We start from the raw sequence: 17,869 nt of genomic DNA on the forward strand, positions 1-17,869 counted from the left end.
ATGGTTTCTGGGAGAAGGAACACAAGCCAGGCACAGTTTGTCTTTCCGGGATGGTATCCTTGGTACACTCAATCGTTAACCAAATGTATTACCCAATACAGGAGCGCTGCAATAACCTATATTGCAATACCAGCAGCATCAATCTTTTTATTAATTTGTGATGCTCTTATTCTGAAACAGTTCTCCAAACGTAAAGGGAAAGATATCAGTGTATCCGGCACAGGTATCGAAGAGATGAAATAGATATTGCGTGTTGAAAGCTGTTCAAGCTACTTCACGGCCGTTGCCCTTATACTCGCTGTAATAATACTGCAGAGGACATTATGGCTCCAGACACACATTCCACAACAATGGCCATCGCCTCGCCGTCCACACATCACAGCTAGTCACCCGCAATTTGCCGCCAAGCTTTACCATAAATATTTCTCCTACGTCTTGTTAACACACGCAGGGAGGCGAGTCCGTTTTGAGTGTTGAAGCAAAGTAAAATATGAATTGTAAAATAAAGCAATTAGAAAAGAAAAAGAGAGCTCTTTCAATGAAATTGATTAGTGTGTAAATTAGTCTCAGTAAAATTTCTTTATATACGATTCTAAATACGGTATGCTGGTCTTTTCAAGGGATATATTTACAGCTTTGAGTGGGCCAGTTGGTGACTTGTATTCTGCATAGATTCTTATTTACCTTTGCTGCAAATATCAGCGGTAAATTCATATTCTTTACAGCCACTGCAATGAAGTGACTCATGCCGAATACGTGTGATGACTTCAAACGGATATTAAAAGAACGGTAATAGATAAAACTCTTGTCTTTGATGCAATATCAGTAATGAGAGAATCACAGGACAAAAAATCATTAACTAATAATGAAAGATATGAATAAATTACGGAGAGTATGGGGAAAATTCTAGTAAGTCCTTAGAGTTTCTCATTAGCAGCAGGTCCTTCACAAACTGATTTCTCGTAAAACACTAGTTTAACATATAAATGATTAAGTAAAATTTGTTTAAAAGAATAAAGAATATATTAATGTGGTTTATACTCCATCATTAAGGGAAATGATCATCATCAGCAGCAGCAGCAGCAGTAGTAGTAGCAGTAGTAGTAGGAATAGCAAAATTGACGTTTAAGGTGATATTGATAACTATGCTGATGATGGTAATGATGATGATGGTTATGATGATGATGATCTTGGTGATAATGATAAGGATGGTAATGGTGATGGTGGTGGTGGTGGTGGTGACTACAACAATCTTATGAGAAAAATGCGTCCCTTCCCCTTTTTTTCCTTTCCTTCGCAATGGCACCGTATTTTCACACCTCATTTTCCTCCTCCTCCTCCTCCTCCTCCTCCTCCTTTTCTTCTTCCTCTTCCTCTTCCTCTTCCTCTTCCTCCTCCTCCTCCTCCTCCTCCTCCTCCTCCTCCTACTACTAATGTTCCTTCTCCTCCTCCGCACAGTATTCATTAAACCAAGGAAATGAAATGTAGAAATAAAGAGAAAAAAAAAGGGAACATTTTCTTTTGGTTTCAACTCTTCCTCCTTCCTTGTATGATCCTCCGCACTTAACTTCATTTTCTTACTTATTCTTCTTGCATTTCTTTTATTATCAAATTTTTATTCACTTTCACTTTCTTCCACTTTTACATAATTCTTTTATCATTTTTATTCCCTTCCCCTTTCTCGTTCATGTGGACTACAAAGAGAGAGAGAGAGAGAGAGAGAGAGAGAGAGAGAGAGAGAGAGAGAGAGAGAGAGAGAGAGAGGCGATTCAGCAAGACACAACACAACACGACACGACACGACACAACACGACACCACAGACCAACGCACACACGCACATGAAGTGGCTTTCATCTTATATATTTGGTTATCTAAAACGTTTATAGATTTTTTTCTCTAAGGCTGTCATACATGCTTTACACCTAAAAACTGAGAAGATATATAAATTCTAGTGTATCCTATTTACAGAAACACACACACACACACACACACACACACCAGTAGCTCAGTGGTTAGAGCGCTGGCTTCACAAGCCAGAGGACCGGGGTTCGATTCCCCGGCCGGGTGGAGTTATTTGGGTGTGTCTCCTTTCACGTGTAGCCCCTGTTCACCTAGCAGTGAGTAGGTACGGGATGTAAATCGAGGAGTTGTGACCTTGTTGTCCCGGTGTGTGGTGTGTGCCTGGTCTCAGGCCTATCCGAAGATCGGAAACAATGAGCTCTGAGCTCGTTCCGTAGGGTAACGTCTGGCTGTCTCGTCAGAGACTGCAGCAGATCAAACAGTGAAACACACACACACACACAAACACACACACACACACACACATACACACACACACACCATACTATAACAATAACAACGACAACAACAACAAGAGAAAAAAAAAGGATATGTAATAGTAATACCAATAATAATTATAATAATAATGATGACAATAATAATAATAACAATAATAACAATAATAATAATAATAGCACTAATAATAATAATAATAAAAATAATAATAATAACAATAAAAATAATAATTAAGACAATAAAAATCATGTAAATAATAATAATGAAATTAATAATAAAATAATTATATGATAATGATGATGATGAAAAAATATAAACTTCAAAGATACAAAACAATTACACACACCAAACAATTCATCGTTGAAGCGAAATGAATAGAGTAAACACACACACACACACACACTATAAAAACACACAGACAGACAGGCAGGCAGGGACACACACACACACACACTATACAGACAGACAGACAGACAGACAGACAGGCAGGCAGGCAGGCAGGCAGGCACATACATACACACACACACACACACACACACACACACACACACACACACACACACACACACACACACACACACACACACACACACACACATAAGTGTAGATATGGAGACGGGGCCACACGAGCATAAAGCCCAGGCCCTGTAAAACTACAACTACGTAAATACAACTAGGTAAACACACACACACACACACACACACACACACACCTATCAGAAAGAAACGCTGAAATGATGTTATGCAAATACAACTCGACACATAACCTACCATGAATATACTGCGACGAGAAGTGAGGGTCGTTCCTGGAAGTGGAACGAGGGAGGGGAGGAATTAGAGAGGAGGAGGAGGAGGAGGAGGAGGAAGAAGAGGAAGAAGAGAAACCATTTTGCCTGAAACCAGCAATCTGCGAAGGCCAACGCAGATTAGACTTGGGCAACAGGTAAAGGTAAAACACACACCAACGAAGCTATGTATGTGTGACGCACTTCAGGACAGGAAACGAGGACACTAACTCTGCTACCAATAACAAGCCAAGAAATATGACCGCGTTGAGCTAGAAACTTAATCAAAAGACACAAAATACATGAAAACACAAGTTGACCTCGGAAAATATATGTGTATAGATAGAAATAAAAGATAAACTAACTGGTACCTATATGACTGCAAGACCATGAAAAAAAATAGTATATAAGTTTAAACAGAGGTAAAAAATTAAGTTACGTTTGTACCAGTAAAGCAAAGCAACTCTTAAACAATGAGTACAGGTAAAGATGGAGAAAATTAATAAAAAGACGTAAAAAAGCCACTAAAAAATCAAATCAAATCAAATCAAGAATCGGGAACTCAAAAAAATCAAATAAAGACAGAAAGGAAAATCAACTACACAAAGTTAAGAGTCAATTAAAAAGAGACTCGGCACAGTTAGAAATTAAAGGGAAGGTGTATTGGTGCAGCTCAAACTAAAACCCCACAGAATGTAACTACAGATGGAGATAAAAGGCAGCTCTATAGGTCCAGGTACCGAGTTTACTGTGGGACGTTTTGGCCTTCAATGGACTGGCTATAGGTCGCTAAATGTGCCTGTGGAGCGTGACAGGTTACTCCATATCGGCGCGAATGTTCCCTTTTAACCATGATTGCAATTTTCCGCGTCATAACACGGAATTCATCCTCACTGAGCTTCCCTACACACACACACACACACACACACACACACACACACACACACACACACACACACACACACACACTTTACCTTACGCACCATATAAGTTCAATGACCTTCATCTTTTCCTCCCTTGACACACTAATCCTGCTAAACCTTCCTGTTCCTCTTGTTCGTCTCCCTTACACTCTCCTTAAGACAACTGCCCGTCCCCTCACCGCCCTTCTGTGATCCTATGTACAGCCACGTCTCTTTTCTCTCAAAACACAGCGGTGGCTTTGATCTTTTTTACAGCAACGACTTCCTTTCTGCTCAGCTACTGTCATTTACATTCTGTTTGTGGAAGCTTCCCGTCAATTCGATAGGTGGTTTGTTTTGTATTTATGTAAAAAGTGGAGGTATAGAAAAAGTAGTGTGTGTGTGTGTGTGTGTGTGTTTCACTGTTTTGATCTGCTGCAGTCTCTCACGAGACAGCCAGACGTTACCCTACGGAACGAGCTCAGAGCTCATTATTTCCGATCTTCGGATAGGCCTGAGACCAGGCACACACCACACACCGGGACAACAAGGTCACAACTCCTCGATTTACATCCCGTACCTACTCACTGCTAGGTGAACAGGGGCTACACGTGAAAGGAGACACACCCAAATATCTCCACCCGGCCGGGGAATCGAACCCCGGTCCTCTGGCTTGTGAAGCCAGCGCTCTAACCACTGAGGTACCGGGTGTGTGTGTGTGTGTGTGTGTGTGTGTGTGTGTGTGTGTGTGTGTGTGTGTGTGTGTGTGTGTGTTGTGTTCTTAGAAGTGTTCAATTGGGAAGTAATAGTTTTATTATTGTTTTCTTTTATTATCATTGTAGTGCTTATATTGTGAGTTCCTCTTTTTTTTTCTCTCTCTCTTTGCCATTATCAAATTGCTCTCTGAAAGACGATAGAATTTTTATGCTTTCCTTTTTTTTTCATTTACTTGAATATTTAGTGGATAGTAAAAGTTTCATTTTATTTTTACTGTTCTTTTCTCAACTTAACTTTTTAGTGAATTATGATAATGATTTTTTTTTTTTTTTTTTTTTTTACATTATACAACCAGTGAAAAATGATTAATTCTTTGTTACATATACGTCGTAATATCTAGTGAAGCATGTACACAGCGTTCATTTGGAGAATTTGAAGTGGAGTATTTAGAATCATTCGTGTAAAACATGTATTTCAATCTTGTTTTATTCTCTTGTTTTTGTTTTTGTTTTTTTTAATACTCGGTGAGATTAAAATTACAATTCCGGTATTTTTTTTCGCGTCGCGTATCATTTTTCGTCTTTTTATGCCATTTCCTTTGTTTTCAAATAAATATCCTTCCTTTGGGGCTTTTATTCAGCTTTCTTTTGGGTAACAATTCCTTCCTTTCTCTCTCAGCGGACGGGAGAAGGTGACAGGAGAACAATGTACAGAGAAATGCAATCTGGAAAAGTAATTACAGTGGTGTTGGTGGTGATAATGGTGGTGGTGGTGATGGTGGTGGTGGTGGTGTTGGTGGTAGTGGTCGTGGTCGTGGTCGTGGTGCTTCAAAGCGTGTATCTCTTCAGTTTAGTTTATGTGTATTTATGTCTTTGTTTGTGCGAATTCTCGTTAAAAAAAATAGTGTAGTGTGTACGCGTATATGTGCATGAAGATTAATGATTGTATACCTGTTTACAACTTTGCGTGTGTGTGTGTGTGTGTGTGTGTGTGTGTGTGTGTGTGTGTGTGTGTGTGTGTGTGTGTGTGTGTGGTGAAATATCTTAAACAAAACTCATTGCTTAAGTTTATACGTTTGCGTGCACAAGTAAAGTACATGTGCGTGAGTGCGTGTCTGGTGGGCGTGTGCGTATGAGTCTGAGTACACATTCTGCCGTGCGTGTGCGTGTGTGGGGCGAAGTAATGGGACGGAGGGGGAATGTGTGTGTGTGTGTGTGTGTGTGTGTGTGTGTGTGTGTGTGTGTGTGTGTGTGTGTGTGTGTGTGTGTGTGTGTGGGAGAGTGATAGAGGGTAATTAAGGGGAGTGTTACAATATGGGAAGGGGAGAATGGAGGAGGAGGAGGAGGAGGAGGAAGAGAAAGAGGAGGAGGAAGAGGAGGAGGAGGAGGAGGAGGAAGAGGTACTGAGACGAAGAAAAAAGGCACTGGCGAGGGCAGACATATTAGACCTATCAATAAGGATATTCAATAGGTTCCCCACACACTATTCAATACGATAAGGGCTCTCGCTAAGCCGCTATCTCGGCACTGAACCCTTTACGTTACCTTGCTGGGAATCTATTCACCTCTTGAACCTGAAGATATTAGATTTCTTGAGTTTTCTACCTGACCTACCGTAACTACGAGAGGAGTGATACAGGTTGCGAGGAGTCACCGTTACCATGAGACACATTAGGAAAAGAAACTCACAAAAATACCTAACATAAAAGAAATCTATCATAATTTAATCTATCCTAACTTAAGCTTATTTGTTTTAACGTAATCTAACTTAATCTAACCTAACGACCTAATTTGACCTGACCTGTTTACTACGGAACATCAAACAATAATCTATCCAAACTTAATGCAACATAACATAACATTCCCTGATTTCACTTGAGCTATCCTAACTGAAAAATAGCACCACGTATCCTAACCTAACCTAATCCTACCCTAACCTAATCTATTTAAACTAAGTCCTAAGCAAATTTAACCAACTTGAGCTGATCTGACTTGACTTATCTACTACGAGACATCCATCAATAAATAACCTAACCTAATCTAACATAACCTAATTTTACTTCACCTCACATGGTCTATCTGAGCGGAGAACACACCGTAACCTAACCGAAGCTAACACAATCACCCTAACTTACTCATACCCCTTCCATTCTTAGACCCGGATAAGAATCTCGCATATTAATACCTCATTTATCTGGTAATTGGCTCAGGTAAGGGGAGACAGGTAAAGGAGGCGGATCTTTATCTAATGTCACGGCGGGGTGTCACCTGAGCCAAGGCAGTAAAACACGCTGGAATGAGTCACGCTGATAACACCTGACTTACAACACGCAGGTACAGGGGACGACCAGCGAGGCGTGAACTGATTTACGAATTTCCTGTGTTTGTTCAGGATGGAGGCGGTGTTCCAGTATCCTCCATCTCCTACCAGTACCTTACACCTCTTTTCAACTCCCTTCATCTTCTTCCAGCACTTTCTACTTCCTGGAACTTTCAATCTACCCGCAGCACTTTCTACCTCGTTCCAGTACCTTCCTAATTTTTTCTATTCTTTCCAGTCCTTTCTATCTCCTCACGCCTTCCATCTTCTTTTAGCACTTTCTGCCTTCTTCTGTACCTTTCCTCTATCTTTCAACACCTTCAACATCCTTCCAGCACCTTCCACCTCCTTCTAGCACTTTACAAATCCTTCTAGTACCATAAGCATCCTTCTAGCACTTTCCACATCTTTCGATCACTTTTCACCTCTTTCCAGCACCTTCCACATCTTTCTAGTACTATCAACATCCTTTTAGCACTTTCCACCTCCTATCACCCCTCCTTCCACCTCTTTCCAGTATCTTCCACCTCATCTTTACAGCATCTTCAGTTTACTACCAGCACCTTTCACATCCTTCCACTTACTTTCAGTGTCTTCCAGTAACGTCCGAAAAACACGGGATTCTAGCGGCCTTGACTCAATCATCAAATGAATGTCACCTGGAACACTGCTCGCGGAGGATTAAAGACCACGAGCCTCACCAACTACGGGTTAAGGTTAAGAAAAGTTACGTTGTTCTTAGGGAGACGTACAATAGTGAAACACGCAGCCGAGTAGTAACGTTGGTAGTGTGTGACCTAACGGGAAGTGTCACGTGACCTACTAACACTGCTTTGTATTTAGGTGACCTGTTTTCATCTTCCTACTTCTCTTCTTTCTTGTTCTCCTTTTTTTTCATTTTTTTCTTTTTTGCTTTCTCCGTTAATATTCTTCCTCTTCCTCCTCTTCTTACTCGTTTTGCTCCTCCTTCTGCTCCTGCTCCTGCTCTTTTTCTTCCTCCTCCTCCTTTCTTTTCTTTCTATTCCTGCTCTTATTTTTCTCCCTTTCTTTTCTTTTTTTTCCGTTGGTATTCCTCCTCCTCCTCCTCCTCCTCCTCCTCCTCCTCCTCCTCCTCCTCCTCCTCCTCCTCCTCCTCCTCCTCCTCCTCTTCCTCTTCCTCCTCCTCCTCCTTTTCCTCTTCATCCTCTTCGCTTTACTAAATGTTCTTACTGGTCGTCGAACAATGGATAGAATTGAATAAAGTGACAGCTCTTAAATCTCTTCTATAAATTTTTCTTTGCATTATCTCCACACTGGATTTTCTTCTTTTCCTACGATCTCTTCCCGGAGCGAGCGGCGCTTAAAGTGGAGCCTTCGTCTGTGCTATTCTAATCCTCTCACTGTTTGCTAAATAATCGCTCACAAACAGCCCGGTAAAGACCAAAAGTTTTTTTTTTCTTGTGTGTGTGTGTGTGTGTGTGTGTGTGTGTGTGTGTGTGTGTGTGTGTGTGTGTGTGTGTGTGTGTGTGTGTGTTCCTTCTTCCTTCTTCTCCTCTTCTTCCTTTTCCTCTCCCTCCTCCTCCCCTACCAGGTCCTCCTCCTCTTCCGTCTTCTTCTTTTTCTCCTCCTCCTCCTCCTCCTCCTCCTCCTCCTCCTCCTCCTCCTCCTCCTCCTCCTTCTCCTCCTCCTCCTCCTCCTCCTCCTCCTCCTCAGTGGACCAACAAAAGGCTTCAGGCGGCCATGTAATTGCTTCCTGTTATAGGTTAAGGTCATAGTTTCTGTTCGGTGAAAACAGCGCCACGTGATTCCTTGCCATGTCTTGGAGCTTGGCAAGACTCGGGGCATGAAGTGGATGGCGTAGTTCACAGAAGGGTCATTTAATTATTAAGGGATTCAATTACGTTACTGCTTATATTTCAAGAACTTAAACGCGTGACTACTTCTTCGTCAGGGGATAATGCAAGATCACAGAAGCGCGCCGCGAGCAGTTTTACCGCGTTAATCCCACAAAGCCGAACACGGTAGCAGAAAAGTCAGGATAAAGTTAAATTCTTGATGAGCACACTACGAAAAATTCAAGTTAAGTTCCTGATTAAACTCCCAAGAGCTTCAGACACAACTTTCACTGCCCTCAGCCTGTCAGCGGCCATCGGAGCAGTGTGCAGGCGCGACGAGGAGTCTCAAGGATGTGCTGGAAGGAAAATGAAAATCAGAGAACATTTGAAGAGTGATTCATGGTAGAGTGAAACTTAAGCCGATACTGCAATGTTCTCCAAGTCAGAATAAAGGTCGATAACAACCGTATCGTGGATAATAACTTATAAAAATACTTAATATTACTAGTAAAAATAATATTACTAATAATAGTCGTAGTGAGTCCCTGCAATACGAGTGTCGTGTCACCTTCTTTACCGAATCACTGAGTTACTTTTGTCTCGACGCTAGAGGAAACAAGATCAAAGGCAGCTTGGGAATAACCATGAGGAAAAATAGGTGGCGGTGACGATGGCTCTGAGCCGCAGATCGGACTGTCATCTCTTTCAAATCCACGTACTAGGCACCAAGCAGCACGTCAGGGAAACGCGTGGGTGTCCTACATCAGCCCGGGGGATCAGGCGGCACCTGGGACACATGACAAGACCTGCGGCAAGATTCAGATACGAACGAATCAAACTAATTTTCTTACTGAGGAAACTTGGTGGCCGGAGAGGAGAACCTTTGCAGCGACAGGATCGATGCCACAGGTTGCCTGGACGCCTGAGGCAGGACGGGGAGAGGTAATCAAAGAGGTGGTGGTCCCGACGGTATTTTGCCGCAGTGCGCACGAATTGGACGACCTACAGAAAGATTAAGACCTCCAAGACACGACCTGATGCCTGTCTGTCCCCAACCAGTCCCGTCACGGCTGGATATAAAAATGTAAAGGAAACAGCGATCCTGCAACAAGGTGTGAAACCAACAGGAAGGTGCGCGTGAGGGCAGCCGGTACCGAATAGCCTCGGCGGAGTGGTGAGCATTGGTGAACGATAAAAAATTCAACTGTACAGCCACCACGTTAGATGTGCACCGTTCAGCGAGTCTTTCATATTGTAACGTTTTTTTTTTTCACCTTCAGAACTGACGTAGTCTTCGCCATTCATATGCGCCATTTTTCTCACGATCATCAGGAAAAAAGAATACTCATCTCTGTCCATTAAAGGGAACAATCTCTGTTAATATTCAAATTGGCAGCAGGTTTTCCCTCGCACTTATAAGAAGCAGCCCTATTATTGCCAGCACAAGACCCGGGCTGCCACGCAACTTGGTCAGATCACAATTTCAGGCACGCACACTCACCCAGGTGAACACTAAACACTCCCTCACGTTCAGGCTCATCAACGCCACCTCAGGCCCGGAACTCTTTACCTGCACCTCCTTTAGGTAACCTTTATAACAACATCTACATAGTTACGACTGTTCAGGTGCCCTAATGCCCCGCCCTCTTCAGATAACCTCACAAGGGTCGTCTTTCCATCCTCAGGTACCACAACGGAGAAGTCGTGCACTACTCTGGCAAGAAGGACATGGCGGTGCAGACAGCGGAGGGCACCTCGCGCCTTGGGGTGGTGGACGTGGGGCCAGAACACTCTGGGAACTACACCTGTGTACCTGAGAACGCAGCCCCGGCCACCGTCACCGTCTACGTGCTCAGAGGTAGGGAGAGGAAAGGGACAGCGGTGAAGAGAGGGGAATGGACAGTAATGAAGACAGGAGAGTGAGAACTAAGAGGGCGAAGAGGAAGAGGAGGAGATAGGAAGAGATAGTTAAAGGAAAGTGAAGAGGATGGGAAGGGAGGGAGGGAAGGGGAGGAAAAGGAAAGAACAGGACGGAACAAAGAGTATAAGGGGAGATAATTGGAGAAGTTATTATATGTCCCGGTAAGCGTTGAGTTCAAACGAAGTGAGAGAGAGAGAGAGAGAGAGAGAGAGAGAGAGAGAGAGAGAGAGAGAGAGAGAGAGAGAGAGAATGAAACAACTCATTTGAGAGAAAATTTGATCGCGAAAGACTGGGAGACCTGAGTGGGTGACTGAGGAAGGCGAAAAAAGGGATCAAAAGATTATAATTCTTCAATAGGTCATTATGAAGCGCATAAATTTGGTCCTATTTGGCGAAAATCTTTATCTCTTCTTATTTTTCAAACCCTTTCCATTCATTTTCCTGAATATAATGCTGTACCTAAGTCCATTTCTCTCTCTCTCTCTCTCTCTCTCTCTCTCTCTCTCTCTCTCTCTCTCTCTCTAATGTATTGTATTGTTCTCCTATTTTCTGCTTCATAATGTTATTGTTTGGATATTCATTTGTTCTCATGCTTCATTCACGTTTAATTCACTTTTTGCTTCCAGTCAATGTTTGTATAATTCAACACATTTTATTCACTCCTTCCCGCTCCCTCTCCCATTTCTCTTTTCTTCTTTCTTCTTATCTTTTATTTATGTTCTTTCCGTTATGTTAATGTAATTCTTTTCCTTCTTATTAGTTTCCTTAGTGTTCCTCATAATATTTTGTTCTTAATCTTATTTTTCCTCGTATTTTTTTTTATTCCTTTCCATTTGCATTCATTTCCATATTTCATTCCGAGTTCAGGTTTTTATTCGCTTCGTTCTCATTGTTCATCTTCTTTCTCATTCTCTCGTTCGTCTGACCCCTTTACTTATCTATCATCTATTTGTTTTTTTCTTCCAATTCTTTTCCATCCATCTCTCAAATTTTCTTCTTGTGATATCTCTTGTATTCCTTCCAATCGTGGTCTCTTCTTTCTCTTCTTTTTCTTCTCATCCGTCTTCGTTTCTCCTTCTTTCTACATCACTGCATCATTTTCCTTCGCTTTTATTTATTTTCACATTTTTCCGGTGCGCTATTCTTTGCATTTTTTCTCTCATTCATTTTTTACTCTATTTTCTCTTCTAGTATCCTGCATTCCGGTCATGTTCCTTGCTCTCTTCTTCTATGCATATTTTTCTCTTTTGTTTCCCTTACATATCCTTCCAATATCCTCTTCACTTTCATTTTTCATCCTCATCGTCCTCTTTTTCCATCCATCTATTCTTTCTTCTTTAACTTGACATGCCTCGTTCTCCTCCTCCTCCTCTTCCTGCTCCACTTTCTCTCATTCTTCCTCCTTCACCTTCCCCTTCTCTATCTCCTAATTTTCTTCCCGCATCACAATCACCTTTTTTTTTCTCTCTCTCTTTCTTTGGTTTATATTCGTTATTCTACTTACGTTTGTTTTTCTGTATTTTTTTTTTCATTTTTGTTATTGTCCCTCTTGTTGTTTTGGTGGTGGTGGTGGTGGTGGTGGTGGTGGTGGTGGTGGTGGTGGTGGTGGTGGTGGTGGTGGTGGTGGTGGTGGTGGTGGTGGTCGTCATAAGAACATAAGAACATAAAGAGATGAGGGACGTTGCAAGAAGCCGTCAAGTCTAAACACACGTGGCATTCCTTGTCATCATCATCACCATAATTTTCTACTTCTTCCTCCTCCTCCTAGTCATCTTCACCATTTTCTTCTCGCTCTCCTTCTCCCATAAACTTCCCCGCATCCCTTCCATCCTCATCGTGACCCTCGTTCTCGCCGGCTTCCTTTCCCCAACACACACAAAGGTCTGTTGCTGTGTTGCGGTCACTCCATTATATTTACCAGCAGGCTTGTTGATGGCCCGAGGGCGTGACTAGAGCCGGGGTGCGCCATCTCTCTCTACCTTGTGGCATGTCTCCCCTTTTCCAGCCAGTGTATTGCCGTATCCCTTGTTCCGCCTCGCTGCCCTTCGTTATTCCCTCCCTTTCTCCTGCGTGGAATATGTTTGCCCGTGTGTGTGTGTGTGTGTGTGTGTGTGTGTGTGTGTGTGTGTGTGTGTGTGTGTGTGTGTGTGTGTGTGTGTGTGTGTGTGTGTGGTGTGTGTGTGTGTTTCCATCTGCAAACACATGTGAAAGCGTGTATACATGTGTGCTTGTGTGTATGAACGTGTGTACATATGAATACGTTGGTACACATAATTAATGCGCGTGGAGCAAGAAACACACGTAAGAAAACACTGTACAAATATTATTTTTCTTCCTCTTCCTCTTCTTACTTCTACCACTCTGCTCCCACCACCTCCTACCTCCCTACCTCCTGTCTCCCCCCGCACGCACACATTTTTTTTTCTCTCTCTCTCTCTCTCTCTCTCTCTCTCTCTCTCTCTCTCTCTCTCTAACGCCACCATCCTGTGTCTCCCCCCAGCAGGAGAACACCCCGCAGCCATGCAGAGAGGCGAAAGCTCCACCGCAGTGCCTCAAGTCTCCTTCCTCATCCTCCTCGCCGTCTGCTCCGTGCTCATCGTCCTCGCCAGATGATGAGGTTCCCCGCCACCCAACTCAAAAGACAAGAACGACGACGACAACAACCTCGCGGCCTGAGAAGGAGGGTCGTTTTTCCTGCGTCTGTTTGTTTGTTTGTCTATCTATATGCCCCCGATGCAGACAAACAGACTTCTCTTGGAGGTGATGAAAAGATGTGCTGGTAGAACAGTCTTGACTTGTGTGTGTGTGTGTGTGTGTGTGTGTGTGTGTGTGTGTGTGTGTGTGTGTGTGTGTGTGTGTGTGTGTGTACTACTGGTGAGTGATTGCTGGCGAGATGACTGACTCCACTCCATGTTATTACTATTGCTTATTGGTTGGTAAATTGACTCAGTTTATCTGATTCGACTCATTGCAAAGTGTTTATATAAGATGTCTGATCGACTGTTTGACTGACTGACTGACTGAATGAATGACAGACTAATTGCCTGGTTGACTGATTAATTAACAGACTAAATGACTGCGTAGTCTTTGGACCAACTCAATATTATTGTCCTAATGGTTGTGTTGGAAGGCTGGCTAATGAGATGGGCTTCATTCCTTGAGTCTGCTTCACAGCTGGTGTCTGAAAAATGTAGTTGGCAATGGAGGTAAAGACTGTCTATGTCTGTGTCTTAACATTGTCTCTGTACGTGCCTGTCTGGATGCATGTATGTACAAATGCCTCTCTGTCTCTTTGGCTGGGTGAATTGGAAGATTGGTCATTGGCCAGCAGACTAGTTTGCTTAATAAATTTATGGATTGTAAGTCGATCGTTAACTGCGCGCGTGGCTCTCAGGAGGGATGGCCAGAGGTTGAGGAATTTGGTTTGATGGTTGAGTGACAAGCTGGCAAAACCTGCCTGGCTGTCTGACGGACTGATAAACTGACCCTAGACGAGCCAACCGGCGGAACGAAAGAACATTAAGCTCAGCTGCAACGCACCAATGGGAGGCCTTACCGGTGGCCGCACAGCCCAATGAACTCTGACAGGATGGTCGATGAAGCACCACGCCTGCGTGCCAAAATTAATTAATCATTGGGGGAAAGCACGACGCCTGGCGGGTACGCGGCACGCACACTAATCAATCAGCGTGACTCACGTCTTTGGAAAGCCACACCCGAGGCTGAAGGTCCAATACTGTGCTGCCTATTAGCTCAACCACCCATAGCGCCCATGGTCTATGTTCCAAGAATCAGAAAACGGGATTTAGTGTCGCAGGCAAAGCTACAATTGGACAGTGAGAGTAACGGCTCGACCAATTAAAGGCTCGGCACTTTCGGTGTTCTTGTCAGCCTGCCAATCAGCGACGGCGACGTCATCCAATTAGTTGTGGCCAGGCAGCGCGGTGATTGGTCAAGCTGCGCCAGGTGCCACTCAAGGCTGGACACTGACGCCACAGAACTTTCCTAAATGAATTCATTACCTGATTAGGAGAACACAAAGACAGACAGACAAACAGACAGACAGACAGGAAGGCAAACACAGACAACGAAACGAACGGACAGGCAGACAGACGGACAGACGGAGAAACGGGAAAAACAAATCACCAAGCATGAAATACGAACACATTGTTGCATATCTTTACTCACACACACACACACACACACACACTCACACATACACACATACACACACACACACACACACACACACACACACACACATATTAATAAATCCCAATTCGTAAAACACGAGAGCTATAAATTCCATAATGAAGAGCGGAACCTAAACACCTCGGGCTCCTATCCATCCCTGCTGCCGGACACGCCCACACAGCAGCGCCTCCATCAGCGCGCTGCAGCGACTCCAGGAGCGAAAGAAAACTCATAAATTTTACACCAGAATTAATGTTTTCAAGAGCCTCCCCGGGGAAAGACAGACAGACAGACAGAGAGAGAGAGAGAGAGAGAGAGAGAGAGAGAGAGAGAGAGAGAGAGAGAGAGAGAGAGAGAGAGAGGACATATCGACAAAAGAGGCAGAATGACATGTAGACAGGCAGACAGACGGACAAATAACGCAAACATACAAAGGAAAGGGCCGCTAATCGCTCACTCACACACACACACACACACACACACACACACACACACACTGAGAGCACGTGATCGACAAGACAAGAAGGGAATGGAATGAAGGAATATAAAGAAAAAAATATGTGAAATACGTGAAAGGAATAAAGACAAAAAGGATTTATGAGCAGATAGACAAATTTACGTCCTGAAAAAAAAAGAAGAAAACAAAAACTGAAGAATTTTTTTTGTGCGAAAACTGTATAACTAAGTCCGTCAAAAGGATTCAACTCTTCAATAAAAACAAAAAAGTAAAAAAAAAAAAAAAAAATGTCATGTATATATTGCCATAACGACGATAAAGGCTCTGTTCCCTTGCACTCATATCAGATTGACAGGATCTGATGGAAGCTGCCAGACCGTTTCTCGTATATGTATTTATGTACACGTTCCCGGTTGCGTTATGGCGGATCCAGAGAGGCGTGACTCTTTGATGTTTTGCTTGCCGTGTCGTAAAGCCTCGATACTACTTCGGAAAATGTATAAAAAATGCTTCACCGGGTCCAAAGACGAAGCATTTATTGAGGGGGAGCGATATTTTGAGGCCTATCATTCGTCTCCGCATCATAATAATTTTTTTTTTTTTCTCTCTCAATGTAAATAGTGTGAAGTTGCATTTTATACTCTGTACAAGGCGATAACGGAACGCAAGTGTACTCCATTGTGTGTTCCTCGGGGGAGACACTAAAACCTGAACTATACACGTAACTCACCTAATTCCCACGTATCCCTTCCTCCCCCCCTCTTCCCCAAAAAGAAGCGGCCGTTGTATATATCGTAGCAAGAATATTACTGTGTTCTCATATAGAGTAGAGTGTACGTCACCGTTTTATATTGCGTTTTTATTTTCACTTGGATCACCACCTTTTTATATCACACGTCACTCACACACTGCGATTTGTTGTTTTTTATCACCTTTTGTCACATTCCATTCACTCATACACTGCCTTATTTACTTTTCTCTCTCTCTCTCTCTCTCTCTCTCTCTCTCTCTCTCTCTCTCTCTCTCTCTCTCTCTCTCTCTCTCTCTCTCTCTCTCTCTCTCTCTCTCTCTCTCTCTCTCTCTCTTCGATTGCTGACTTTTATATTCTACATCATCACACACACTCTGTTTTCTGTTCTGTGTATTATCTTTATCAATATATTTTTTTTTTTTTTTGGTTACATGTAATTCATATACTTATTTCTTTTATATACATGGACAATCTTATGCCTCCTGTAACACTCACACTCCTTTACTTCCTGATGTGTCCTCATATGTTTTTGTTATTTTTCATTATACTATATAACTTACCCAGTTTTTTGTTGATTTGTCCACCTTAATTTTTTTTTATAAATTCATTTATGTTCGTTTTCTATTTTGTCACGAACTTTCACTCCTCACAAATTCACTTCGTCAGTTTTTTTTTTTTTTTTTTTCACTTTGATCAACAACTTTTATAATTCACATCACTCACACCAAACGTATTCTTACCAAATTTCCTTTCCATACCACATCGTCATTGCCTTCCATCATTTTCTGTGTTACGACCCAGTGCATTTTCTCTATTTACTCATCCACGTTTGAGGCTTATCTGGGTTTTCTGCATTATTTTTCTTGACTCTGTAGGTAAAAGGTATACAATTAAGGCGATAAGGTGGTATATGATTAGTGTTCTCAGCTACCCTCCCCCACCCAAAGAAAGCTGTTTCGTAGTTCCAAGACAAATATTAGTGTGTTATTTGTCTATGTGATCAATCAATGGAATAAAATGTATTTTTAGACGTATCTGCTTTTCATTAAAATCCTGACTGTGTGAATGTATTGATGGTGAAATGTGAAAAATTCCAAATCAGATAAGGTGAATGACTAGAAATACCGAATGACTTCACGCTTCATGTTAATCTTCTTTGATGAGATGTAAAAGTGTGAGACTTACAAAAAAAAACTGGATGTCCATATAAATCCTGAATGTACGAATATGTTGATGAATATGTAGATAAATTCCACACCAGGTAAGATACGTGACTGGAAACGCCGATTTACTCTTTGCCTCATGCTAATCTTCTTTGATGTGACTTATAAATATATGACAGTTAAAAAGAAAGTGGTCCATAAATCGACACAGCATTAGAGGCGCGCTAGACTCTGAGAATCAAAGCAAAATTTCATATGAAGTCAAAGAGCAAAGCATCCCAGTTGGGCTCGGCGTGAAGGGCGTGACCTCCCCTGCTGCAGTGATGGTAAGTAAGACTCGCGTGAAAATCTTAATTACATCCATGAGACCTCTATGAATATTTTGGTGCGCCGATTGCCTGCCCAAAATGCAAATCACCTCATTCCCTCCCAAAAACCGGAGAGGTCAGAGGTATGATAAAAATCTTACTCTTTACTTTTTGTGTCTTTTTTCTTTTAACAGCACACGAATGAAAACTCAATATTCCACTGAGCCACATTGCAGGTAATC

At 42.5% G+C, this 17,869-nt stretch overlaps 1 protein-coding gene across 3 annotated transcripts in view; it reads left to right on the forward strand.

The window, feature by feature from the left end:
* LOC123506607 (zwei Ig domain protein zig-8-like) overlaps positions 1 to 17,188 on the forward strand; it is a 251,098-nt gene extending 233,910 nt beyond the window's left edge. For 2 of the 3 annotated variants that reach the window (XM_045258852.1, XM_045258854.1), the window contains 2 exons: positions 10,519 to 10,691; positions 13,255 to 17,188. In XM_045258852.1, coding sequence (XP_045114787.1) covers positions 10,519 to 10,691; positions 13,255 to 13,367 — 286 coding nt within the window. In that variant the 3' untranslated portion in view covers positions 13,368 to 17,188. The remainder of the gene's footprint in view (positions 1 to 10,518; positions 10,692 to 13,254) is intronic. The other variant, XM_045258853.1, reaches the window with a different exon arrangement.
* The last annotated feature ends 681 nt before the right edge of the window (positions 17,189 to 17,869 follow it).

This window comes from Portunus trituberculatus, chromosome 20 (assembly GCF_017591435.1).
Source record: "Portunus trituberculatus isolate SZX2019 chromosome 20, ASM1759143v1, whole genome shotgun sequence".
Classification (NCBI taxonomy): Eukaryota; Metazoa; Arthropoda; class Malacostraca; order Decapoda; family Portunidae; genus Portunus; species Portunus trituberculatus.